Raw genomic sequence first — 26678 nt, 5'->3', positions numbered from 1 at the left:
CTGAATGCTGTAGTTTTAATTTCTGTTTAACTGAACAAGAGCTGAAGAGTGATTCATAATGGTAGCAATTTGATTACTTTCCCCTGAAACAGTAATAAAATAAGTGATAGAATTACTAGTTTTGCCAAAGAGCTTGGTGACAAATTACTTGTGCTTTTTAGTGAATTCAATGTTATTACCTTCTCTTTTCAATATTGTAACATTTTCCTAGATCAGCCTCAGATAGTAAAATAATTTAAACTTGAAATAAAAATGTATTTACTGAAATTTTTAATTATTGTGCCAAACCATAATTGAACTATAAGCTACAGCATTCAATTTATCACTGCTCTGTATCAGCTAATTTGCAGAGGCTGACATTTGGAGAAGGGCGTTACAAACAGCAATATATTACATTATATGGGCTTTATTCTGTCTTCTTTAGAATACAGAATGTGTTCACGAAGCTTTCCTAGCCAGAATTACCAGCTGAACCTGGCTGTTTGTTTTGTGGAGGTATGTCTCTGTTGCTAGTAGTTTCAAAAAAGTGAATTAATAGTTTCATTTTGTGTAACAAACTTGAGTTTTCCAGTACTTTTGAATTTTTAACTGCACCCCTCAGTTGTAATGATACTGAGATGAAGGCTGTATTTGTTTTGGGTTTTGTTTTTTTATTACAAGCTCTGTGTTTCAGCCATTCAGACAAAACTTCAGACACAACCATTTAGCAATGCTTTTGTCTGAAAAATACCAGCATTTCACAGGCATCTGAGGAAACTAGATCAGGTGACTTCATCATGGGAATCTCTTCAAACTGTTTCACTGCTTTGTACATTTATTAAAAAAATGAAGCAACTACTTATGCCTTTTTTTAAAAAAAAATATATTTCTTTGATACTTTTCTAAAGCCTTACTGGCTTTTTATGAGTTAGTTCTTTAATTTTAAAAGAGGAATTACTAACATACATTCCCTGTTTGTTTTTAAATGGGAATGGTAAAGCACTGCAGGTTCTACCCTCCACTTGAGTTCTCACTTCTGATTTGTTTTTTTTCATCATTTTCCTAGTCTTTTAAAAATGTTCCTGTCATCACTGTCTTGCTGCGTCTCTGAAGAGATGAAGCAGTCTGCATGGTGGGGTGCAGCAAGCAGATTGCTCTCTGAATTCTGCAGAGACCAGTGCCAAAGAGTCATGGGGAGCAGCCCTGTGCCCAGTCATGTTGGACCCTGTAGGAAGGGACAATGGCACCAACTCTAAGCAAGCGGTATGGGGGAAAGATCTGGTTTCTGGAGGGACCTGTAAGGTCCTGGCACAGGAAGGTGATGGAGGCAGGAAAGCCCAGTGAAGTCCACTCTGTTTTTCAGTTTTCCTCAGATGAAGTTAGCTTCTTGTCGTAAGTCACATCTTGCATGTTTTTATGTAACCTTCCAGTTTGGTCCTCAAAATCCTCTACCACTTCTCTTTTATTGTCTTTTTTTTCCCACAGAATTGGCCTGTTTCTTCCATAATAGCATTCCCATGAATGGCCTGTTTGGGTATCTTCCCCCAGTATGACAGGGCTTTAGTCATCTGTCTTTAGTGAGACAAAACCCCAGCTGAAAAATATGCCCTCTCTTTGCCACCTCTCCTTTCACATAAATCTGCCTGCAGAAGACCTGCTGTGAACTTGTAACTGTGTTGACCTTTAAGCTGGTAGCGTTTTGGAAGTGGGGTGGTGAGAGCTCACACTTAGATTAGGCAGATTTCCAGGTAGCAGCTTGCTGATGAGGACTTACCAGCACGGGCAGACCTGGGATGAGAGCCGGCCTGCCCTGCTAGCCATGGCTCCTGTGCACCCCCTGCGTGGACGGGGGTAGAAGGTGATGTGAAGGGTTAGCTGCAGCCTTGACTGCCCAGTCTCCTGGGAAGGGGGCTGACTTTGGACTTCAACCACAGAGTGTATGTAGGCAGCGGAGCCACCCCGTTCAGTAAGGACTTTCTCCAGAAGAGGCAGCTGTTGAAGGTCTGCAGTGGTGTGTGAATCTGCATGAGGCCTGGGTAGATACATGCCTTGTTCCTCTGCAGGCTTTTGAATCTGTTACATCTTAAATAAGTCTTCCTGCTGGTAAGAAATTGACTGCTCCTCGATGTAGAAAGACAAGTTATTACAGAGAATATGAATCCAAGTTTCTTAAAGAAACCCAGTGTCTGCTTTCTCATACAGTTGAGCTACAGCAGCTCTTTTATTCTAGTTCAGTATTGGTTTTCTTACTCCTGTTGCTTGATGCATTTAGTGTAAAAATGCCTTACCACAGAGCCTTTCAGGAAGTTGTGTTTTACTGTAATACACATGGCAGGTAAACCAACCCCAATACAAAAAGGGTGCATTCTTTTTGTGAACTGTACTCTAAATTTCTGCAGTAAGCCATACTTTCCGTATTACCAGACCAACAATACTTTCAAACCCAGAAGCTTTATGAGTAATCATATGGTCCTCGTTCATTGACCTTTCATCAACAGATCACTAAAGAGGAACATGGAAGAGATCAGGAGATGCCAGGTACAGGCTCACCTCCTGAGGATGACTAGGAGGGATTTGGAGAAAAGTTCCTGCTCACTATAGATTGTCTGCCACTGAGGAAGCATGATGGGCTTAGTCATCCACAGACCAGAAGAAATAGTTTCCATGTAATGTTCTTGCATCTAAAACCTTACAGACACAAGAGGAGTTCTTGGTTTCAGATTAAGAAGTCCGGTGTGTTAAATTCTATTTTCCTGTTCTATTTCTTCTTTCAAGCTATTTGATGTGAAGTCAACAGAATTGTATTCATGTACAGATACCTACTTCTTTTCTCCCCAATCTTGAGGCTGTACCTTTTTTTTTCTGCAGAAGGACTAGGACTGAAAAGTCCTGAATGTAGCAGCATATATGTATCAGTGTGGTGCCTTCATTTTGTTCTGGGCACCAAACACGGCACTAATAAAGGACCGTTCTTACACTTGCCTGTGCAACAAAAACTGGATATTTTACTCAATGTCATGCCATTGAAACGAGGTCTTTCAAATTCAGAGGAAATTTATTTTACTACATGTAATTCCATATCCAAATAAAGAAAAAACATTGGTGTCCTGTAGTAGGTCTCTGATGCCACAGGTGCATCCATCTGTCCTGTCTGATTTTGTGTGTTGACTCATACCTTTTTTTTGTGTGTTGGTATCTCTTGTGATGGTTCATTGCTTTTGACTTGCACACTGAGTGCTTTCATCTGTTAGAACAGTCTGCAAACCCAGTTCGTGACAGTAGGAAATCACAACCTGTGAAAAGGTTATCCCTGCCAGTTCGTCCAGTTCTGAGGTGTGTTGGCAAAGGGTCTGGGGGACACAAGTGTGATTTTTTTTTTTTAAATTTTTTTTCCCCAAGTAGGTTTGCATAGCTGACATGAGGAGTGGGGTTTCAGTATGGAAACATGCAATCTGGTGTTGTCCTGTTCAGCCACGCGTATCAGATGGCCTGAGGTCAGTGCTTCTGTGCAAGGACTGCTGGGACAGTAGCAGTGTGTGCGTCTCATGCAGATGTAACTCATAGTAGCTTTGTGTGGAAAATGCAGCTCTTCTCTTATCCCAGAGCACTGCCAGCTCTTTTAGGTGATTTCCTTCCAAGTATTCATTCACATACTTGAGATAATTTCTCCTTGGTAACATTTAGTTAGAAGAGATGTTGTTTAAAGTCTCTGGGTTAACGTTTTTCTTTCTGCAGTGAGTTTTGTCTGCTTTTACTGCGAAGACATTTCTGTTTAGGTCTCCCTGCATGTTGTTACAACACTGAGTAACAGAATGTTGGCTCCCCTGGTATGAAAGGACTGATTGGTGGATTGATATGAATGCAGCCATAACATAACACTTTGCTAACTGTAGTAAGACTAGCTGTCCTCCAAGTGCCTGGACCACTAGCTGGACAACAGGGATGGGGAAGAGAATGAAGCCCCCATAATCCAAGAGAAAGTGGTCGATGACCTACTACAGTACTTAGATGCACACAGGTCTGTGGGGCCACATGGGATCCACCCAAGGGTACTGAGGGAGCTGGCGGAAGTGCTCACCAAGCCACTTTCCATCATTTATCAGCAGTCCTGGCTAACTAGGGAGAGCCTAGTTGGCTGAAGGTTACCACATGCAACGCCCATCTACAAGAAGGTCCAGAAGGAGGATCCAGAGAACTGCAGACCTGTCAGTCTAACCTCAGTGCTGGGGAAGGTTATTGAGCAGATCATCTTGAGTGCCATTGTATGGCACATACAGGACAACCAGGTTATCGGGACTACTCAGTATGGGTTTATAAAAGGCAGGTCCTGCTTGACTAACCTTCCTTCCTTCTTTGACAAGGTGATATGCTTAGTGGATGAGTTAAAGGCTGTGGATGTTCTCTAGCTGGACTTTATTAAAGTTTTTGACACCATTTCCCACAGCGTTCTTTTGGAGAAGGTGGCTGCTCAGAACCTGGATGGGTGTCTGCTTTGCTGGATAAAAAATTGCCTGGATGATTTGGCCCACCGGTTTGGTGGCTGGTCACAAGTGTTGTTCTCCAGGGCTTAGTATTGAAGCTTCTTCTGTTTAATATCTTTATCAATGATCTGGATGAGGGGATTAAGGGCACCCTTAGCAATTTTACAGACAACACCAAGTTATATGGATGTGTTGATTTGATTGAGAGTAGGGAGATCTATGGAGGGATCTGGACAGGTTGATCAATGGCATGAGGTTTAACAAGTCCAAGGGCAGGGTCCTGCACTTGCAGCACAACCACCATAGGTGATGCTGCAGGCTTAGGGAAGAGTGGCAGGAAAGCTGCCTGGTGGAAGGGGATCTGGGGGTGCTGGTCGACATGTACCTATAGACTTACCACACATACTTCAGTATGGTGTCTAGATACTTGATAATGCACGTTTTTTTGTACTGTGGTTAAATTCTTGAAATTGGTCTGCTATTATTTTCCTTTTATATGGTTGGGAAGAGTACAGCCAAGCTGTCCAGTTGGAAAACAAAAATGGGCAAGTTTGTAGAAAAATGGGCTTTAAAACATGTTAAGACCTTGGAGTCAGGAACGAGGGACTTGAATGTAGTAGAGGCTACAGTCAGTGGAGGACATCTGGAAGTGGGTGTTCAGGTGATTGGAGGATTTCCAGAACTGATTATATGGGTGCTGCTGATTTCAAATACTGGGCTATGGGTGAGGCTCATTGTTAAATTTAAGCGTAATACTGTCTAGTTCTGCAGAATTTTTGCAGATCAGTACTCAAGCAGTAAATCAGTACCTTAAAGAACTCTAAGTGGCTCTGGGGAAGAAAGAAGAAAGAGTCTGGTTTGTGCCATGGCGTGTAAATGCTGTTTCAAGTTACCGTGCTTATGGTGGGTGTGCACGTGCATAATAACAACAGGTTATTCATCTGTTGTTCACAGAAGGTGTTTTGAGGACTGTCTTTGAAGGTTGGAAACGACTTGATAGACTAGATGAGCCACAGGTCATTGGTACAACGCTTCCTTTATTCTTGGTGGAGGGTTTCTTGCAAGCTCAGTTCACTGTACTGATGTCAGCCTTCATCATTTCTGCTCGAGTGCTGGTGGAAATGTCAATCTGGGACTTGTTTCTCCCTGCAGCTGGATGGTCCTTGGAGTAGACTATAGCAGCTGATTAATAGCACACAGCATATTGACACCCACCAAAGCAGTTTAGCTGCGAAGTCTAGAGAAGCACTGGCTCCCTCTGCTTTCCTCTGGAAAGCATGTATCCAGCAGAAGGTATCTGCCCCTGCTGGGGTGCAGTTGTTTTGCACATAGGTGATGCCCCTGCCTTTCTAAAAGGCACTGAATGACAGTGAAAGTCCCTGAATGACTCCACTGGTGGCATCTCTCGTGTGCATCTATAATCCCAGGTAAATCTGGGAATTATCTCTAACTGTGATGAGAATTACTGGTACACTTCAAACCTACTGGAGGTTTGTCAGTAGAGCCAGTATTTCATCTTTGTGTTGCCACTCTGCATGAATTTTTGATTTTTTTCCTACCTCATGATAAAACAACTGAAAACAGTGTATTTGTTGCAGTCGGGGTGTGAGCAAAGTGATTGCTCAGTTCTTTCGTTCTCATCTTGTTGAACAATCAGTCTTATAGATGTTGTGAGCAAACCCAGTGGGGGTTGTTTGATGGATGTGTGGGCTTTGGGGTTTTGATAAGCTGACTTTGATGAGCAGAAATACATGCTCTGCTCCCATGCTTTGAGATGAGAAAGTGCTGTTAGGAAGATGACAAGAGTACACGACAACTGCAAAATTTTCTTTGTTTACTGTGATTTAAAGTACTTGATGCTAAACCTTATTAGAAGAGTTAGTTCATATGATGCTGTTAGATATATGCCATATTAGAACAGCTCTTTGCTAAGTAGTGTATTTCTTCCCTCCTTTTATAGACCAAGTCAAACCAGGCTTTGTCACCTTGCTTTGAGCCTCAATAGCTCAGTGTGTTTTCCTGGTATTCATGCACACAGGAGCTGTGCCAGAGCAGTACCGGCTGTGCACCACCTGCAGCAGGGGCAGACCCACACCTATCTTACTAACATCCAGTCATTTCCTTTCTTCCCTCTTCCCCCTCCCTACCTCTCTTCCCAGTAGATATATGGAGTGATCATTCATTTCAGACAGATCCAGACTTACCACCTGGCTGGAAAAAAATCAATGACATTGCTGGGATCTACTACTGGCACATACCAACAGGAACAACTCAATGGCAGCGTCCTGTGTCCACCCCAACAGATCTCCAAGGCTCACGGAAAGGATCGCTGGGTTCTATTACTCCATCTCCTACTCCAGAAACTGAGGTAACATACTGTGCCTTCAAGTGGATTGCATACTCTAAAGAAAATTGAAATAATGTTTTGGAACTTGCAGGTTTAACTCTTAGCTAAACTGAGCTTTAGAATATGGGGCCTGATAATGTCCCGAAGCGTAACTATTGATCATGCATCGTAAGTATCTGTTTTCTGCTTGTGTTTTCTAATGGCTGGGCCTCATGAAACATCCTAAACTTTGAATGTGTAGGTTGAAATCGGATGTACCTCAGATAAGTAAGACAGCTAGTGCCTGAGGAATGTGAAACTGACTGCAGTTCTGCAGCATGAACTGAAGCATTACTGCATTATATAGGTACAGGATACATAAAGTTTTTGCATATTCTAGCAGACTTTTGGCTGGACTCTGCATGTTTTTTCTGTTTGGTTTTTCGTGGTAGGAGCACTGTACAAAGACACGAGTCTTCATTTGAGATTCTGGATCCTTTGCGAGGTAGTTTCTATTGAATAAACATGAAGTGTTCTCAAGTGTCAGTCTCTTCATAGCCTGCCAGTACAAAATACCTGCACAACTGGATCACTGTATTGTAGTCTGTCTTCAACTAGGAACAGAAAGAAATGGGCTCCCTCTTCAACATGTGCAGAAAGAGCAATATGATACTGCCTTTTACAATAATCCTTTCAGGTACAATCTGTGAGGTTGATCAGTGTCATATAAGTAGAAAAATAAAATAAATTATCAGAAAAAAGAGTATGCTTCAGAAAATACAGTCACTTTGGCTTAGTATGCTGGGAACACTTCTGTGGTATGAAATGCTAGTATAAGATCAAATTGTTTCAAAATTAATTTTTCCATAGTAACTTTTCAGAAGGTTCACAGTTTTGTGACATCAAGGGAAGCCTTTGTATGAGCTTTAAGTTTTGTATCAGACAGTCATTAGGTTTTACTTATTTATTTTTTAACATATCTTTAGATATGACATTTTTGTTCTTCATTTTGTTGATATATGATCAAAACTAACTTAAAGTTAAGAGGAATTAAGGACATTCAAGTATGTGTTACCAAGTCTTGACCCTGAAGCTTTTATCCTGTGTAGGCTTAAACATTTATGTTCCTGATCATTTCTTTAGAAAGATTGCTCCTATATGTTCAGAAATGTTACTCACAAGGTTTGCAGACTTGACCACAACAGTTTGGTTGTGGTTTATATCAGTCAAGCCGCTGTGTAATGTACTGTGCACCAAGCATGCTGCAAATTATTTCTGAAAGCATTCATGGAGAAAGAACAGCAATTGTTATCATTCAGGTAGAAAAAAAAGAAAAAAATTAAGAAGTGCTGAATGTAAAGTGCCGCACATGCTTCCAGTATAAACTCCTGTAATTTACAACTGAGGAATATAACTTCACCATTAAGTATTTTTCTTACTTTAAAATACAGAAAATAGGGCATTAATTAGTATGCTATAAATGTCTTTCACAAAACCCCAGAAATCAGCATGGTTGGTAAATTGCAGAGGGAAAAATGCAGATATTAATTTCAAATGTTTTTCTACCTCTGTTTAAAATGTCTTTACAATGAAGATTTCAGACCTGCTGATAATGCCAGATGTATTTTTAACCTTTCACTGTTTTGTTCACTTTAAATGAAGAATAGTTTGTGATTATAAATAGTGATCATTAATTCTCAGCAGCATCGTGGAGAATACAAAATTTATGAATTATAACAACATAACATTTAATGCAGTGTAGATGAATTTTAAAAGACATTTAAGGAGTCATTCTAAAATGCCATGTATGTGAGCACGTAGTAGGCTCATCTGGGGTTTGATGTGGCCGTTCTCATTCACCAAGGAATCTGATGCAGCAAAGATTTGTGCATGTACGGTTCTGTGGCAGCATCAAGACCATATACTGTAGTGTAAAAGATGATACAGAAAATCAGCAAGTTCCCAAAATTTGTATTCATATGATACTGCGTGGCTATTTTAATTGTAGGTATAGATGAAGGTATTAGTCTCTTGAATTTTTCTGCATTCATTGATAGGCATCTTATGTACCATTATTGAAACAATATTGATTTTTTGACTGAGTCGCTATTAAGTTATCAGGCTTCCAGTGATGGGGTGTGAATTGGGCTCAGGACTTTGTGCCCAGACAAATACTGAAACTACTGTGAAGAAGGGGCATAACTGGAGTTACAGGGGGAACTGTTAGGAAAAGCCTTGCACTTCTTCAAACAACAGGTGTTGAGCTTTGGTAAGAGGGAGCTGGAGGAAGAATCCTTTGGGATTCAGATGGTCCTGAGCAGAAGCCCAGTACAGAGCACTACAAGGGGAATAAGCAGTGGTGTGGGTTTAAGAGATAGAGGTAGGTAATGAAATAATTTGTAGTGCAGATTTGACAGTGTCAGCTATAATAAGTCCTTGTTTTTTCATCTCTTTGCAATCGATACTTGCCAGCACCTAATATCTCCAGGTCACTTCCAGGTGATGCTGGTTTCAGTCCCTGTTCCTTGCACTGTAACCTACCCCAGGTGCTCCCCCTCTCCCTCCCCATGAAAGATTAACCTAGGCATGTGATACAGTCCATCTGACACGCCACAAAAGACTTGGCATTCAGGCTAGAACAGGGGCTACCAAACACCTTTATGCCAGCACTGCCATTGGCAGCAGCAGTTGGGGTGGACAGCTGCCAGCTCCACGTTGCACCGTGTGTGGGCTGTGTACTACTGGTGCCATCGTTGCTGTTTGGAAGCATGTGCTCCGAGATAATGTGGTTTGGGCTGGTTTAGCTCATTCCCACGTGCTGGAATTTATATTGCTTTCCTCTGAAGAGACTGGGGGATATATAGGTTTTAAGCAGATGAAAGAGTATAATCTAGGATTGAAGACTGGCAGGGGTAGCAATTCATATCTGTCCCAGTAGGCTTCCATGAGTCCATAAAAAGTATTTTTATCACATTTGTCTGTGAAGCATCATGTGCCAGTCTTGAGATGAGTTTGTTTGGGCTCTTTCAGCTTTTGAATTTGTCAAATAAAACATTTAGAAGCACTTTTTTTTTTTTCCAGTAATGCCTTTTTGCCCTTTGTCTTGTTTCTTCTTTTTTTTTTTTTTTTAGTGTAATTATTTTGTGTCCCTGTCTCTTAAATGATGTGATATACAGAAGCTTTGCTTTATGTCATAGAATGTGGCTCACAGCTGAGAGCAGTCAACAAAGAATAGATCGAGTCAACCATTTTTATGTTGTAGCTTACTCTGGATATTTAGCATAAAGAAAAGCAGTTACTATTGTTGAACTGAGAATCAGAAAAAAATGGGTAGAGAGGAGTGATGCTGTAATGCATAAAAATGGCCAAAAAAAAAAGAGCTTTAAAAAGGAAAAAATATGAAAATGCCTTACTTTTACACAGGCTGCAAGGCAATTTTTCTTTCACAAGATAATCAGTAACTTTCAATCCAAAGCAATCATGGCTTAAACATTATGTGAAAATCCTGCAGATTTATCAAAAATGCTAATAAACACTAAGTACGAATAACCTGGAACATTCCTTGCCCTCAAAAGCATGAAAATGTATTTTAGTTTTGCACAGCTGATTAAATTTTACTTAGTTTTAGATGGCTCTTTTCTCTTGTGTGTTGCCAAATGGTTTCCTCCATGATTCCCTGTCTTTTGTAAAATTCTGTTCCAAATTTTAGAGGCTTTGCCTCCTCTTTCCCATTTCCTGTGCAGAGAAAATAGTTTAATTTTCAATAAGGGCTTCTTTGAGATCATGGCAGAACTTGGTGATGGTAGTTGTCATCTTATATCCTTGCTCATCCCAGGCCTGAATCACTTCTAGAAGTTCTGTATGTAACATAACCACTAGCAGCTAATAATTAAAGAGAAGGAAGGGGCTTAGCAGGAAAAGCTAACAACTCATTTAATTCAAAGGCATGTTAGGAAGGAGTTACTCCTGGGATATGTTTCTCACAATTCCTCTGGTGTTGATGTACTGGGAACACTTCTGAGGTGAGAGGACCAACCTGCAAATTCATGCATTGCACCATATTAATAGGTGCCACTTCATCTTGGTGCTGAGCTGGACAGCCTGTGGGGGCTACTCATTACAGGAGTGCTTGATGTGGCCAAGCTTCAAAGATGTGCCTCTGACTCTCTAGCAATCAAATCTCCTGTCCCCCCTGACTTGTTCAGGACTGTGGGATTCCTGTTCTTGTAGGGAAGAGCAGAGAGAGGAGCATCTCCAACATCAGCTGCTTCTCCTAGGCTGTATAGAGAAGGATGAATCTCAGGTTGCTGTAGTGCTAAATGCACTGCAACTTGCTTGATTGTAGCAGTGAATGCCTCTGAAAATTTTGAGAAACTTGAATGAAAAATGAGAGGGTGGGTGGTTTGTTTGTTTGTTTTGTTCTGTTTTTTAAAAGAGCTGCTAGACTTCACAAACCCGCTTTTTCAGCAAGAAATTTCTCTGCACTCCTTACTAATCCTCCTTCCCTTCCCTGTCCTTTTCTCCTGCTTTCTTTCTAGAAATCCTTGATTTTTACCTTGTATGTATCTTACCCTTGTATGTATGTGTTTCAGTATTTCTAGTTCAAATAGTGTTAGGGCCTTTTAACAAAAGTGCCAATCAAATGAAAATCATGATGTTTTCTCATAATTGCTGATTATCAAAGGCTGTAGCAGCTGTGGCCAACATTCATATGCAGATTCATTTTGCTTGCTTTTAAGATCATAGAGTAATTTCATTGTCTGTTCCTAATTTATATTAACTTTCCTTGTTTTAATCATTTGTTTTGGTAAGTAACTGTTAGAGGCATGTCTCCTCTCCCCTTTCCTCCAAATGCCATGGTATAGTGGAGTAATTAGTTGAACTTTGAGATGATCTGTTCCCTAACCCATCCTGTAAATATCAATGCTAACAACAGTGTCTTGTGTTTTTTTTTTTTTTTTCTTTTTTCTTTCTTTTTTTTTTTTTTTTATCAATGTGCTTCTTCCTGTGTGAATAATTATGTGTCTAGAAACAGCCATGGAGTGATTTTGCTGTACTGAATGGGGGAAAGATTAATAGTGACATTTGGAAGGCAAGTATATTGTCAGACTTTAGAACCTTTAATACTATTATACTACCCTTGGTTTTTGCATGGCAGTGGCTGTGTTTTTCCCCTTTTATTTTTCCATTAATGTCATTCATAACCTAGGCCAAAGTGAATGGGGGCACTGCTAGGGATGTCTAGCTCACAAACATGCTGCCTTTTCTGATCTTTCCACTTGGAATGGATTCAGTCTAAACTAGCAGGGCAACTGCCATGACGTAACGACTGAGATGCCTGCACTGAATGAAACGCAGCTTGAGAATATATGCATGCCTCTTTTCAACTTCAGCCAGAAATACTATCGCTTCTTTGCAGGGAGGATTTCATTTCCCTTTGAAATAAGCAATAACACGGTGCTGTACTTAATAGTGTATTAATAGCACTGCCTTTATCTCTAGGATCTGCATGCAGCCACTGTGAACCCAGACCCAAGTCTGAAGGAGTTTGAAGGAGCAACATTACGCTATGCCTCTTTGAAGCTCAGGTACAATGACTTCAGAAGTCTCTGTGGAATGAATAGATCTGTTTATGTGCTGTGCTGTAATTTTTTGTATGATTTTAAGGTTAATTTTATCTTTTTTTTTTTTTTTTCCTGTGACAGAAATGGCCCACAGTCTGATGATGATGATTCTTGTAGCATCAACAGTGATCCAGAAGCCAAGGTCTGTAAGAATATCCACAGTGGGATAGCGATTAACAATTTGCAATTGTAAACATAATTTGCACAGTGCAAAATGTCTCCTAAGTTTTGACATCAACTGTACTTTTCCTCTTGGCATAATGTTGATTGACCATGCAAGACTAATTCCATTAAAGGAGTTTGTAGATTGAAGGCTTCACTCAGTTTGGTCAGGAAAGTGTGACTTATCTTAAAATCACAGAAGCAAACAAATTTAAATTTACAGCTCAAGATTTTACTGTCCAACTGTAATACTGAACCCTTGCACAACTGAGTTTCCTGTCCCAAGTGAGACAGGAGGCTTTGTTGTTTGTCATGGCTGGATAGCTTCCTGGGGCATTTAGTGACAGAATTTGCTCTTTATTATTGAGTTGGTCCCATTTTTAAGTACTCTTCCTTATGTGGCTGTTTGAACTGGTAGCTAGTGACAAGGAAGTTGCTTTCTAGTAACCTCCTTTAAAAAGGAACTTTGTGTTTTAGAACAGAGAATGCAACCTAGTTTAAGGATAAAATACATGGAGAAAATCGAGACTATTATGTGAACAAGCACCATAATTAAATTGGAGCCTTTATTGTTATAATCTAAGGTTTTTGAGGAGAAAGAAGCAGCAGGAGGTTTTGAATGCTTATATGCATATCTCCAGATTTGTCTTGCTGATAGTTTTGCCTTGTGCTTGCTTCCATTTTTAAGGATGTATGTGAACTCTATAATTGGAAATCCAAGTAATTTATACAAGTGTTTTGACTGTGCCATACCCCTGCAGTGACTGACAGGATCCAGGAGCTACTTATATGCAGGAAGACAGTATGTGACAGAGTTAATAATTATAATAGCATTAATTATATATTTTAGGAGACAAAACAGACTGATCAGGGTACTTAAACTTCTTTGTCATCTTGATTATTTGGCTTGTGATGTTTAAATCAAATGTGAATAAATGTGTTTTGCCTGGCAGGCTGGCAGTTAAAAGCAGGAATTTCAGCTGTGCTTGTTACTGTGACAAGCACTAAATTCTGAGCACAGTAAATGAGTTGGAGGAGTGATGGGCATTAGGTACCAGTCCTCAGAACCAGAAGGCTTCATGTTCCTTTCATGATAAGCATTATAGTATGGGAAGCTTCGTAGGGAAGCAGTATTTTGATACGTCTGACTCTTTACCAGGTGATTTGCACTGAGAATTAGGAGCCACCCCTACACGGAGAACAGGGGCAGTATTTGCATGGACAAATAATTTGTGTGTCATCATCTACCTTCCCTCACTTCCCAGAAAATGTTCTGGGATCTTCCAGATGAATGGGAAGGGAATGTGGTAGGTGGATTCCTTGCTAGGCCATTTTGCCTAAAATATTACAAGACTGAAAGAAGTTTGTTAGGATTTGAAGCTGATGACCTGAGACTTAGAAAATAAGATTTTTTTAGCCCCTTAGGCTTTTTTTAGCCCCTCTGCCACATGACATGCCTTAACTATATTTTATTGAAGCTTGCCTTTGCGTGGCAGTGAGAACAGACACGTTTCTTCATTTCCACAGATGAGAATGAAGCTTTTTTTAACTCGTTGAGCTCTCTTTTGGAAGAATTTGTTAAAATGAACCTTGTAAGAGATGTTTTAGAGATCTTAAACCTGTTTAAAACTATTCGTTACACTGGCCAGTATGTTTGGAAAAAAAAAAAAATCAATGAAAAAATTAAATTTCCTCAATGGCACTGAATAATGCTGTCTTTCAGCAAAGGGAACCATGCCACCTTGTGGAAAGTTGAAGTAGTTGTCTTCCCCCGAAGTCTATCAACTTCTGCAAAGATTATAGCACTGCAAAAACGTCAGTTTGGGGAAAAGCATGTCTCATAATTGGTGTAATTCTTGTAAGAGAAGCGATTTATGCAGTAACACAGTTAAGCATTTGAAATTGTCGGTAAACAACGAATGTTTGTTTGTACATCATGTGCTTAAGAAGCAGTTCCGAGCTTCATATCCTTGGCATCTTGGTGCAGGTTGTCTGCACAGGGCCATAAAAGAGAAGGGGAAGGGAGAGAAAGGGGAGAATAATTATGTCCAGCTTCCTGATTTCAGGATTTATTTTGGTAGGAATTTCTTGAAGATATGGCTCACTGCACTTGACAAAGGTTCTAATTCTGCATGTGAAGCATGCACAACTGGAAATGAGTTTTGAATTGGTGCTTCCCAGGAGGCACATCATAACCTTCCTAGTTAATGTATAGAGCAACCTGTGCCTTCCTAGTTGAGTTTTAAGGGAGGTGAAAAGATGTTTTTACCGATCCTGGACTTTAAATTCCTCTGGGCTCTCTCTTTTTCCATTGTTGTTAAATAAGATGGCCATGTGTAAAAGTATAGAAAGGTGCTAAATTTTTTCCTTATGGTCATGCAAAGCAACTGAACCTGTCTCTAAACCTAGGAAAGGGATGAAAAATAGAAAGCTCATGTGACTCAATTTCTTGAAAACCTTTTTGGATTTGGCCTGACATTTGGATTTGGCTCACCTTTGTTGTCTCCCTTCAAACATGGTTTTCTGCTAAGGCTTAATGTAGACTTTCTGTATTAAGGATGGCTTTTCATATTCCCTGTCTACATTGCCTGTTTAGCAGAGCTTCACTTTCCAGCCTTGCCATTTTAGAGTAGTTTTTCAGCTGTATATCAGTGTCTAAGAATAGGAAGAATGTATCTATACCTGCAGAAGTATTAGGCTGTTGCTCCAAAAGTCTGTCTTCTACTTTAGAAACAGTAAATACTCAGGATGTTAAAGGAAGAGGAGACAATTTTCAAGAGTGGTAGAGTTAGGAAATGCTGATACCAGGTGTTTAAATTTAATGACTTAGCTGTAGGTGAGTGAAAACACGAGAGGCGTGGAAAGTGAGTTGGTGATGGACTGCTATGAATTACCTGGACTTCAGGGATTAATCAGAATTTAAAATTAACCACAAATGTGGGCTTTTTGGAATGATGTGAGGGTTGATGCTGAAAAGCTGACTTGTCAGACAGCTTGTGGCTGTCATCAAAGTAGACTGTAAATAGGACTATTGAAATAATTTTACAAAATACTGTGTGCCCCCCAAAGAGTTTATGTCCATGTGCTACTTTTCTTGCTATGGAGGCAGGCATGTGTGTTTTGGAGACACCCTACATTTGCTTGTTTCTAGTCTTCTCCAGAAGCAAATATCCCGGCTAGACACAGGACCATTTGGAAATAATCAGTGTCCTCTTGGTGATGGAGTTGAGTCTCATTTCTGATGCGAGTGAAGACTTCAAAAGAGAGGAGTTTTGGGCATGTCTAGTAATTCCAAGAAAGGATCATCTTTTCACACTGAAGTCCATAATGCCTTCTCATAGTCAGAGTAGCTTCTGAAATTATTGGTGCAAACAGAAAATATTCAACATTTTCCAGCACTTTCACAGTCCACCTCATGCTGCATATAATCTTCTCATAAGCACATAAAACACTACAAAGAAACCTCAGTTCAATTTGTTTCAGTGAATGGACTCATTTAATGGACTCAATTCAATTAATTAAATCTGAGGAGTTTATTCTGTCTTAAGTCTCCTTACAAATAAACAGTAAATCTAAAATAAAAGTTAGGCGTCCACCACAGTCTTTCTTCCAAAATGTTCTACAAAACAAGCAGAAGTAACAGGAATTTTTTCTTTCAAAAACCATCCTTGTCTTTCATTCCTTAGGAAATAGGACCTGTTACATGGTAGAGGACATTCAAGAAATCTTGAACCTGTTCCTTTACCCTCACAGGGAACCACAATATAGAATACCATGTATTAATTTCAAGTCTCTTTTTAAACATGGGGGTGGGGGCGTGGGGTTGTCTTGACATGTCTTACTGACCAACTGGTTCAAGTATTACCTTCCTTTGATGGTCAAAAAGATTTTAACCTAAACTTTTATTATGCTAGTTTTTATTCTTTTATTCTGTGATTAGCCTTCTTCTAGTGCCTTTATAGCAAGCAATTATGTCTCTTCTTCAGCTTAGTTTTATTAATGTAAACAAGCCAAGTGCTTTTAATTATTCATAATGAGGCTGGGAAGGTTGCTGTCTTCTTCCACCTGGAGTCCTGCATCCAGTTCTGGAGCCCCCATTACAAGAGGGACGTGGACCTGCTGGAGCGTGTCCAGAGAAGGGCCACGAGAATGATCCGAGGGCTGGAGCAGCTCTCCTGTGAGGACAGACTGAGAGAGTTGGGGCTGTTCAGTCTGGAGAAGAGAAGGCTCCAAGGTGACCTTATTGTGGCCTTCCAGTATCTTAGAGGGGCCTACAAGAAAGCTGGGGAGGGACTTTTTAGGATATCGAGTAACAGCAGAACTAGAGGGAATGGGGCAAAGCTGGAAGTGGGCAGATTCAGGCTAGACATGAGGAAGAAGTGCTTCACCATGAGAGAGGTGAGACCCTGGAATGGGTTGCCCAGCGAGGTGGTTGAGGCCCCATCCCCGGGGGTCTTTAAGGCCAGGCTGGATGAGACTCTAGACAGCCTGATCTAGTGGGCGGTGTCCCTGCTCATGGCAGAGGGGCTGGAACTGGGTGATCCTTGTGGTCCCTTCCAACCCTGACAGATTCTGATTCCATTTTTGCAGAGGACTGAGTAGTGTTGGCTTGGTGGTTGGACCCGATGATCTTGGAGGTCTCTCCCAACCTAAAGGATTCTGTGATTCTTATGAGTCCCTATTTCCCTGACTGTTGTAGCAGCTCTGTGGTTTCTGTCTTTAATTTTTAAATGGGGGCAATTTGATTTATTTTGGGTGGAGGTTTTCCAGGGTATTGTAGGGTAGGACATTGTATGGACATTTAAAATGTCCATATTCTTTGTTGGAAAGTTCTTGATGTATAGTTTCATTAACTTTTTCAACTCATAAGTAGGTAATCATCTGAGTTGCAACATAAGTCATAACTATAACTAATGTCTGTAAGTTTGTATGAGTGAGCAGAAGAGTAGTTCTGGCCTTCATCTCAACTATTTGAATAGCACCTTCTTCAGGAGGTCAAATAATCTTATTGCCAGTAGCTGAAAGTTTCTTGTGAACAGAGGAATTCTGTATTTTGGGGATTAGCCTAAACTGTGTATATAGTTAGTTTAACACTAAGCTACTGCCAGTAGAAAACTAAGTGTGTCTTTAGATATACTGATTGATGAGACACTGTGAAAATAGTTTCACAAAATGTAAGAAAGTAGATGATGCTCAGTGCTCGCAGATCTTCCTTAAATGATGTTCTTAAGTATATTAAACCAAAAGAGCTATAGAGTCAGAGTTAAGTAGTTTTAAAAATATTGTTCCCTTTTGGTATTGGCTGACCTTACAGTTAAAGATGCATGATGACAGTCTGGGGGAAAAAATCTTAAAAAAAAAATCAAACCAAACTAAACAAACAAAAACCCAACCTGAATCCAAAATAAGCGTTGTAGTGGAGATGGGGTTAGGGTTTTCTTCCTTGTTTGTTTCAAATGGTGCCTGTAGTTTCTTCCCCTTCTCACCAGCTGGGTAGCTTCCAAAACTGAGTTGAAACACAGATCTTCTGTTTGAAACATCCAGTGAATAATCAGAAAAGGGTCTGTGCTGACAGCTGGTTCTGAATTTGGCTGTTTGCCATTAGCAGCATTAAGGCACCCTCCTGGCTATGGAGATGCTGCAGGTAAATAATGCAGGTTCTCCAAAACATTCTGCTTCAAAAGCAGTTTTAGAAATAGCAGACTAAAGCACTAAAATACATCTGTTCAACATTTATTTTTTAAATAGTATCTTTTTAATTTTGTACATTAGAACTTTCAGAGAGTCTGTTTGCTCATTCATTATCTCTCTCTGATTGATACTTACTGCTGTTGATATCTGTTGTGTCATTAGGTGATGTTGTAAGTGATAACGTCATGATGTGAGGTACCTCATAACACAGATTTCCATCTATAGGACATTTGCTCCAACCTTGTCCTAAATGGACTCTTTTTAATCAGACACAAAGATTATTCCAGGGCAGGGGAAGATGCAGTGTGTTCATAAATTTAAGCAATTTTCTTTTTCAGTGATATACAGAGTTACAATGTGTTTAATTGTTAGAATAGATGTATAATATAAATATTTGGGATAATGTAGTTTAGTTTCTCAAGCTCTTCAAGATTTATGTTTAGATCCTGCAAAAATGTTAATGTCTTTCACTCGTAGAAATCCCAGGTATCTCTGGGATCTAATTAGATGCAAACCTATCATGCAGGATCAGGACGTGGGTGACTGAACAGCAGGAGAGATGTAGAGGGAGAGATTTTACTTTCAGTAGCCTTCCTTAGAGAAATACACCCCAAAGCCATTCCTCATGTGACAGAGAATGAGTGGAAACTGCCTTAAAATTTACCATTCATTTTTGTGTTTGCCATGCAAGAATTATGTCTTGAATTTGGGAGCATTATCAGTACTTGCTTTATTAAGATAGGTGGACAATTGCATTGGGCTGCTGGATTTCTACAGGATTGGGAAAAGAGAAGATAAATCTTGGGAACACTGATTTTTCAAATCAAGTCAAAATCTCTTCTTGGTCTATAAAGTTCCAGTATTGACAGTGACTTTTGTATACCACAGGTCTGTTGACCAGGAATTGCTGTTGGAGTGGTAAGAACACAGCAGTTATGTTACAGGAAGATGAATGATGCAGATGGGAGCTGTATGGGTCACACTTTTCCCTTGGAGCAATTACTGCCTTGAGGGTGCCATGCCTGGCCAGGTTGCCTGGGCAATTCAGGTGCCCACTGGTGACTTCTTCCCCATGACAGGTAGCTTCTCTGGCTGCCAGCTGAGTGAGGCGATGCTGGAGCAAATGTGCCCTTCCTCCAAAATTGCAGCCGTGGGGCAGCAAATGTGCTACCATGGCCTCTAAGTGTTGGGAAGCCATTTCCAAAGTGAATCAGTGCTGTTAAAATTGTAGCTACTCTACCAAGAAGTGCTGACCATGTTTGAGAAAACATGTATATAACTGATTTTTAAAATTTTCTTTTCAATGGTGCTGTTTATTCCAGTGGTGCCTGTGGAAGAGTTTCTATTGCTTCACTTGGTTTAAGCACCAATGTCATCTTCAGTACTGTTTCTTGTGGAGATGCACAGTGCAGTGTTTTGTGGCTGGGGTCAGATCTTGCTGTATACAGCCATTTAACTGACATGGTTATTGAGCAGAACGAGAGAAAAACCTAGCTGCTGCTCTAAGGGATGTGGGTTTTTTTCTTGGAAGAATCTGCGCTTCCTAATATTTTAATGTTTCTTGGTTTTAATTGGTTTTAATCACAATTTGTTCACTGTTTTGTGGTGCAGCACAGTAAACTTTCTGGGTCAGCAGTACTTTTGTGTATGACTGATGAAGGAGCCCTCAGGGGTGAACAGAAACCAGGGAAGAAGCAGTCTTCATCCTACTCATGTCCCATGGGCAAAAAGCTCCTGTTGCCATTTTGCAGACCGATGGATTTGGTATGTGGGCAGCTCCCAGTTTAGTTCAGCCTCTACTGGTATTGCTGGCAGAGCTCCTCAGTAGCTCACCAGCATCTTTCCTGATACACTGCAGAGGTAGTCACAGCTTGCAGCCCTTTGTACTCCCCTCTGGAGACCAACTGTTTTACCTCTAAAACAACATGTAGCTGCTGTCAGCTCCAGCTTTAGAATGGCCTGTTGGTCATAAACTGCCTCTTGAGTGTCTTTTCATCATCTTGCTGCTACAAAATGAACTGATCAGATTATATTTTCATATTTCTCTCCAGTTATTTACATTAGCTTGCCAGTTTAGGACTGCTCAGGGAAACAGCTTGTTCTAGTCTGCAGTGTCACAAAAAGTTTACCATTTCATGGCACAGGTTTTAGTGGAGAAAGCACAGAGTGTGTATTTGTGTGTATGCTTGTATATATAAATATATATATTTCTGTATGTTATATATTGTACATACACAGTTTGAAAACAGCGTGATACAAGCTTGTCCATTGTGGACCTGCTGCAAGGTACATTTATGAAGGGAGTTAATTTAAAAATCAGTTAAAATGGAGCATTGCGTTAAATGACAGCAATATTTAGTTAAGTCTACCAGCATGTATTTATTTTTGTATTAGTTCTAGCTCTAAGTTTCACTTTCAAAAAACAGGTCTTCCTTACCAAGATTTCCTGCATTTCATCAAAGAGAAAAGGGAGTGGGAGGTAGTATTTATCTCTTAAGAGATTTAAAAACATGAAACATGCAGTACATTATAATGCCATTTTGCTCCTACACAGGTGTGCATATTCCATGTGCTTGAAGTCGATCGCTCCGTGGTGCCGCAGGGAAGCAGTGTGACACTAAGAGTCCTCAAATGTGGGAGGCCTTCCACGTTTATGGACTCAGGATTCATGTTTATTTGAGTCTTTTTCAGAGTGTAAATCTATTAACAGTGGTTTAACTTCATTGACTTGGGACCCTGTTGTAAACATAATTTCTGCAAAAAAAAATTACTCTTAACAACGTTGGTTCTAAAGAGACATGAAATCCTGACTCTAGTGAAGATGGAAGGTTTTTCTCTATTGATTTGGTCGGGTTGAGAGTTCACCTAAAAGTTTTTTATGTGGTTGTTTTGTTTTAAGTTGGATATCATGTATATTACCTTTGAAATTAAGCACCACTGCTAAATAAAGTGCTGCTGGCTGCATTAGAACCACCTACATCTATCAGCCTGTGGAAGAGCCCTCATCAGGAAAAGACAACTTTTAAGGTTAAAGTTAACAAGTGCAGAGCATTAGTTTTTAAGAAATGAATGCACGCATTCTTTCATGCCCTGTAAGCTCCTGCAGAGATTGTCTTTACTGACAAAGCATATCTCTGTGTGTTTGGGTCATTTTTCTGTGCTGCAGAATAATGAAACCTGCTTGAGTTGCCCTAACAGTTCGGTTGTTCTGCAAGCTGGACCCTAATTTGAACACCATTGCGATTTTCATCCTTTATTAAATTCTGGTGAAAAGTATAGCTGACTTGTCTTCACTGAGGAAGCATGGTTTTTATTTCACTGCATTAAAATGAAACCCAAAACACCCTTCACTCAAAACAAAGTCCATAAGCCCATCCCTTTAGGGTGTGAAGCCAAGGTATCCACAAACCAACTGAAATCAAACCCTGTTCTTTTCTGAGAAGAATAGGAGGAGAGGAAATGGCTTCAACTTGCACCAGGAGAGGTTTCAGTTGGATATTAGGAAGAATTTCTTCACTGAAAGAGTGGTGAGGCACTGGAACGGGCTGCCCAGGGAGCTGGTGGAGTCACCATCCTTGGAGGTGTTAAAAGAACGAGTGGATGTAGCACTCAAGGCTATGGTCTAGTGGATAGGGAAATGTTGGGGTGAAGGTTGGACTTGATGGTCCTGGAAGTCCTTTCCAACCATAGTGGTTCTATGAATGAAGAAAAAAATACAGTGATTTTAGTTTCTTCAGAACTACACATAGCAAAAGGGTATTAGTAGAGAATAGTAGCATCCAGTATATTTTTGGCTCATTGGGCTGGATTGTTCTGCATGATTCAGAAATGCAGTAAAGACTAAGGAATTAGTCTTGAATCAGCACAGTGGTCCTGCAGCATTTTCTTGCTTGATAGAGCAGATTTGACCTCTGGCTGTGAGCCAACAGGAACCACTGATACAGGAATATTAAAATCAAAACAAGAGAGGGACTTTTGTCATCCTACATGTTGGAGTCTGCAGGTCTGGAAAAAATGAGACTGTACTGTCTTGGAGAATGGGTAAGGGACTGAGAGGAGAATAATCACTTTTGACCTGCTCTAGAGAAGTAATTTATTATAAATGTTATTATACAGTATTTGTAAAGTTGTTGTTCCGTAGGCATTTAGTTTATAATCATCTGCTTGAAATAGCAATTATTAGTGGATTTCTGAATTCCCTTGTGACCTGAATGTGTGTGCTTATTTTTGTATTGCATGCACATTTTCTGCAATTCAAATAATGCAACATGAACTGCAACAGAAAGCTCAAAATGTTGAAAAATCTTTTTAGTGTGTTTTTGATTCTGCATTTTGGATTTTTGAAATTAACAATTTTTGTGACAACTTTCAGTATTTCTCAGAGAAAAATGGATGCGTTGCAGTCTATTCATGTCAGTTAAGAAGTTTTTGCTTGTTCACTAATTGTGTAAAATCTCTTTATTCTTTTGTTACTCAGTTTAGCTTTGATCATCTCCAGTATTTTCATCTGGAATCAATGCAAGCTTTCATGACATGTAGCAGGCAGATATACTGGAGCATGCTTCTTTCTTAGAATAGAGTGGCTACATTTTATGATACTTGATTGTCCAAAGCATAAAATAATATGGTAGTTTGTTTTATTTTAAAACTGTTAAAAGAAAATATAAGTGGGATTCCCAATATTGTGTTGACTGCATAAGAAACAGTTAATTATGTGACCTACATGCTGTGTCTCAGGCACAAGCCTGCTCAGTGGTCTGTGATGAAAGGCCTTATTAAACACTATAATGATTTATGTATGTCTGCAGACAGATACAACCTTTAAAAAGGAAAAACATCAAGAGAAACAAAGGGAAACTGCTCAAAACCAAATCCTGTAGGCCAAGAAGTAAAGAAATTAGTAGCAGAGATTTTAAATCATCAAGGCAAACATACTGTAATATAGATGTTAATAATGGCTACCAACAGCTGTGTGATCTGAAAAACAGCCAGTCTGTGGTTTTGTAATGTACATCAGTTTGTTGTTCTCAAAGCTGTTCTAATCCATTTTCTGCCTGTAATGGGAGATTTTCTAGCCATGCCCTTACGATTTATTCTGTTTCCAATACCACTCTATTATCAGTAGTGTGATTGATCTCATCCCCTGTCTAGTAGGGAATTGTGTCTGCTTTGGTTTACTTGATTGTTTTTATTTTTGTTGCAGGTAGGTGCTTAGCACTACATGAGGCAACAGCTAAAGTATGGCATACTCTGAGGTACAGGTATTTGTCATGGTTCTGCATTCCTTCTAAGCTACTTCCAGAGTTCCTCTTGGAAAAGCTGCTGCAGAGCAGAATCCTACCCCTTGGTGAAGGTTTTGCAATGAAAAAGTGTGGAAGTGTGATCCATGGTTCATTTCTTCAGACCTAAAGCTCCCCAGCTTGAGGTGATGTTTTGGATCAGAACTGCATTGTGAGGGAGTTTTAAAGCTTTAAAGTTTTTTTAAAGTTTTAAAGAGTTTGGGTCACAACATTTATGAGTTTGATTCTTTGACTACAGATCATTAACTCTGAAACACTAATTGGATTTGCAGCCATGAGAACATACGTTCCCCAGAACTGTGAAACTGAGCCATGATACCTGTAGGGTTTTTGTCTTCATGGGGCAGTGTGTGACAAGATGACCGTTTTCCCTGTGTATTTTCTTTGCATGATGTCCTGGGTAGCCTAGCAGGAAATGTGAAGTTGAGATGAAAGTAAAAATTATTGACATACCATGGTTTAAGTAACATTTTTTCAGTCACTTCTCTCAGACATGCTGTGTTCATGTTAGTATCTTTGATCTTCCCAATCCCAAACAGCAGTCATCCAAATACAGTATACAATTCCTAAATCTTTCATTCTGCTGTATTTATTGAATTTGTTTTTCTTCAAACCTGTTCTTCTTTGCCAGCCCTTGGAAAGAGTCTGGGGACAAGCAGACAGGAAAATCATGTTTCATTTATCTTTTTTTCAGTTATAGTTATTTAAACCATCCTTTTTAGAGTTTTGATGTTAAGATAATTCAGAGTGCCTGACCAAAGCACAGAAAACTATAAGATTTTATTTTGTAAGTTCATAGCAGTAATGTATAACATGATGCAAGTGTTATTTGTTTATTCTCTAAAAGATAAAAGAAATTAGGTAGACAACTGTAAACCAAAAGTTGGCATCTGGTTTACTTAGAAATTATGATGGACTAGTAATTATGATTTGCAAGTAATTATCTGTGAGGTTTGAGTAGAAGTGCTTAACCAGCTGGTATTGCCAGGAATGTCTGTTAAACTGAGCTCACAGACACTTAGCCAAGGAGAGCTGCACTCTGGTTTTCAGCTTGGCTTGTTTTAACTCTAGATGTTAGTCCCAGGAGGAAAGAGCAAGCATTAACAAAGGTCTTTCAGGCTGAAGGAGGCACTTTGTCTCTTGGCTAGGAAGTATCACTGATGGGAGCTGGGGCACCACAATGCTGTGTTAGTGTGCTAGAAAACTAAGTGGTTCTGCTGCCGTGACTAACTCGGCTAGCCCTGGTTGAAGAATTAGGTCATACCTGATTGGAGACAGTAGGTGGTTTGTTTCTTCTGGGTTTTGAGCTCTTTTTGTTTTAAAGAGAACCTCTGAGTCAAATAATTAAGTGAAGGAAAACCCACCAACAATAAAACATGAAGTGGATCTTCCATAATAAGTTGTTGGCAATATGCAGAGAGAGAGATATGCAGGTGTGCATGAACACACTTGCATCCCTCTCCCCACCCCATAGAGGGGGGGGGTTGTGTGTGTGTATGTGTATATACACACTTCTGTCACACTGATGGTAAATGAACTGTGGTATCCCATGTTACCCTGAGACCTCTTCTTTTCTAATGCTGAAATCTGTATGGAGGTCTGCCATCACTTCTGTGTCACATCAGCATGTGTATTCAGTTAAGAGCCAACCAAGAAATTGAAGATTTCTAGTCTTCAAGTGTATTTTGAGCAAAATAATATTTCTTATGTATGTGTACTCAGGTACTTGCATTGCCTTGTGAGTGGGGTGTTGAGTCTTTCTGGGTTTTATTGAGAGTTTTTTTGCTTGCAGTCAGTCTTCAGGAAATCGGTTTGATTTGATGATGTTCTGAAGCATTTTATTTATGGGAAGCATTTGGGTTATGGTAACGGCTTCTTGTAAAACACACCAAACCTGGAAGCACCTTTAGCTAATGGAAGCAGGGAAGGAAGCCAAGCCCTTCACATGGAGGGGAGTACCTCCCATTCAGTTTGCTCTACTGTCATGACAGGAGGCTGGAAATGGAAAGAGATATATCACTGGAGAGTTAAAAACATAAAATAAAAATTGCCAAGGATGGGGGGGAAAAAAAAAAATTACCTTCTTTACTGTTAAGGGCCTGCTGTCAACTTGAACTGCTTATCTTTCACCATTTTTTTGCCTTCTTAAGATATAGTCTGCTCTCTGCAAGGACTATATTTATCTCTGTGTTTGGAAAGCAGCTAACAAAATTCAAATGTTGAGATATGAAGAATAATGAGGAAACAATGATCTAGAAAATGTTTCTCTCTGCTAGTATTCTGTTATTCATTATTATGTAATATTGAAATACTTGTAAAACCCCTTTCTTGTGGCACAGTAAAAATCTGTATTTTAAAAGCTTGCAAAGGTAAATATTTAATATCCCAACGGGCATTGCAGCACTTTCAGCAAGATTCGTGAGCACCTGATATGCCGAAACCAATTCTGCTGTCTTGAGATTAGGTGACCTTAATAATTGGTAAAAAATTGATACGTCAGTATTTCAGCTAGCCTTGAAGTGAGGAACACCCTTGAGTGGTGACTCCCTCTTTTGTTTCGTCTTCCACCTTCTCCTTCACCTCCCTTTAAACTCTGACAGGCAGTGCTTTTGTCAGTTCCCAGCAGAGCTGGGTCACGAAATGGCAGCGCAGAAGAATTTACATGCTGGTTTCCTTGTTTGAAAAGCGATAAAAAAAGCATTCACAAAAAAAATCTGGAGGCGTGAGAGACTTCAGTATTTTACCCATGCTCACGAAAGGGTTTAACCCAATTTGCAGAGTACATTTTCTGCCGAATGCCTTAGATGAGATGCATCATTTAGTGACTCCTGGAGTAGGTACCAGAGGTGTGAGAGGGAGGTTCTTAGGCTGGGTTTCCTGCTTGGCAGAGCAGGCTGGATGAGTGCACTCTGCAAGCTGAAAGAAGGCTGAAGAAGAAGAAAAATTTTAAAGGGAAAGAGGGAGAAACTCATTAATCTTTTTAGTCATTGGTGAATTTTATTCCCCAATAGTTTGCCAAAGTTGATGTGTTATGCATATTTAAAATACCTTGGTGTTTGAGTCTTTTTTTGAGGACAGTGGTTCCCACATGGCACACCAGTGATGGTGCGTGAGC

The 26678-nt window shown here is 39.9% G+C and overlaps 1 protein-coding gene across 1 annotated transcript in view; it reads left to right on the top strand.

Annotated features, from left to right (window-relative positions):
• APBB2 (amyloid beta (A4) precursor protein-binding, family B, member 2) overlaps positions 1 to 26678 on the top strand; it is a 76774-nt gene that overhangs the window by 3228 nt on the left and 46868 nt on the right. The window contains exons 2-5 of the mRNA XM_008935004.1: positions 6620 to 6828; positions 11816 to 11878; positions 12289 to 12374; positions 12492 to 12552. Coding sequence (XP_008933252.1) covers positions 6620 to 6828; positions 11816 to 11878; positions 12289 to 12374; positions 12492 to 12552 — 419 coding nt within the window. The remainder of the gene's footprint in view (positions 1 to 6619; positions 6829 to 11815; positions 11879 to 12288; positions 12375 to 12491; positions 12553 to 26678) is intronic.

This window comes from Merops nubicus, unplaced genomic scaffold (genome assembly GCF_000691845.1).
Source record: "Merops nubicus isolate BGI_N331 unplaced genomic scaffold, ASM69184v1 scaffold23482, whole genome shotgun sequence".
NCBI classification, from domain to species: Eukaryota; Metazoa; Chordata; class Aves; order Coraciiformes; family Meropidae; genus Merops; species Merops nubicus.
This window is presented reverse-complemented; position numbering and strand designations above follow the sequence as displayed.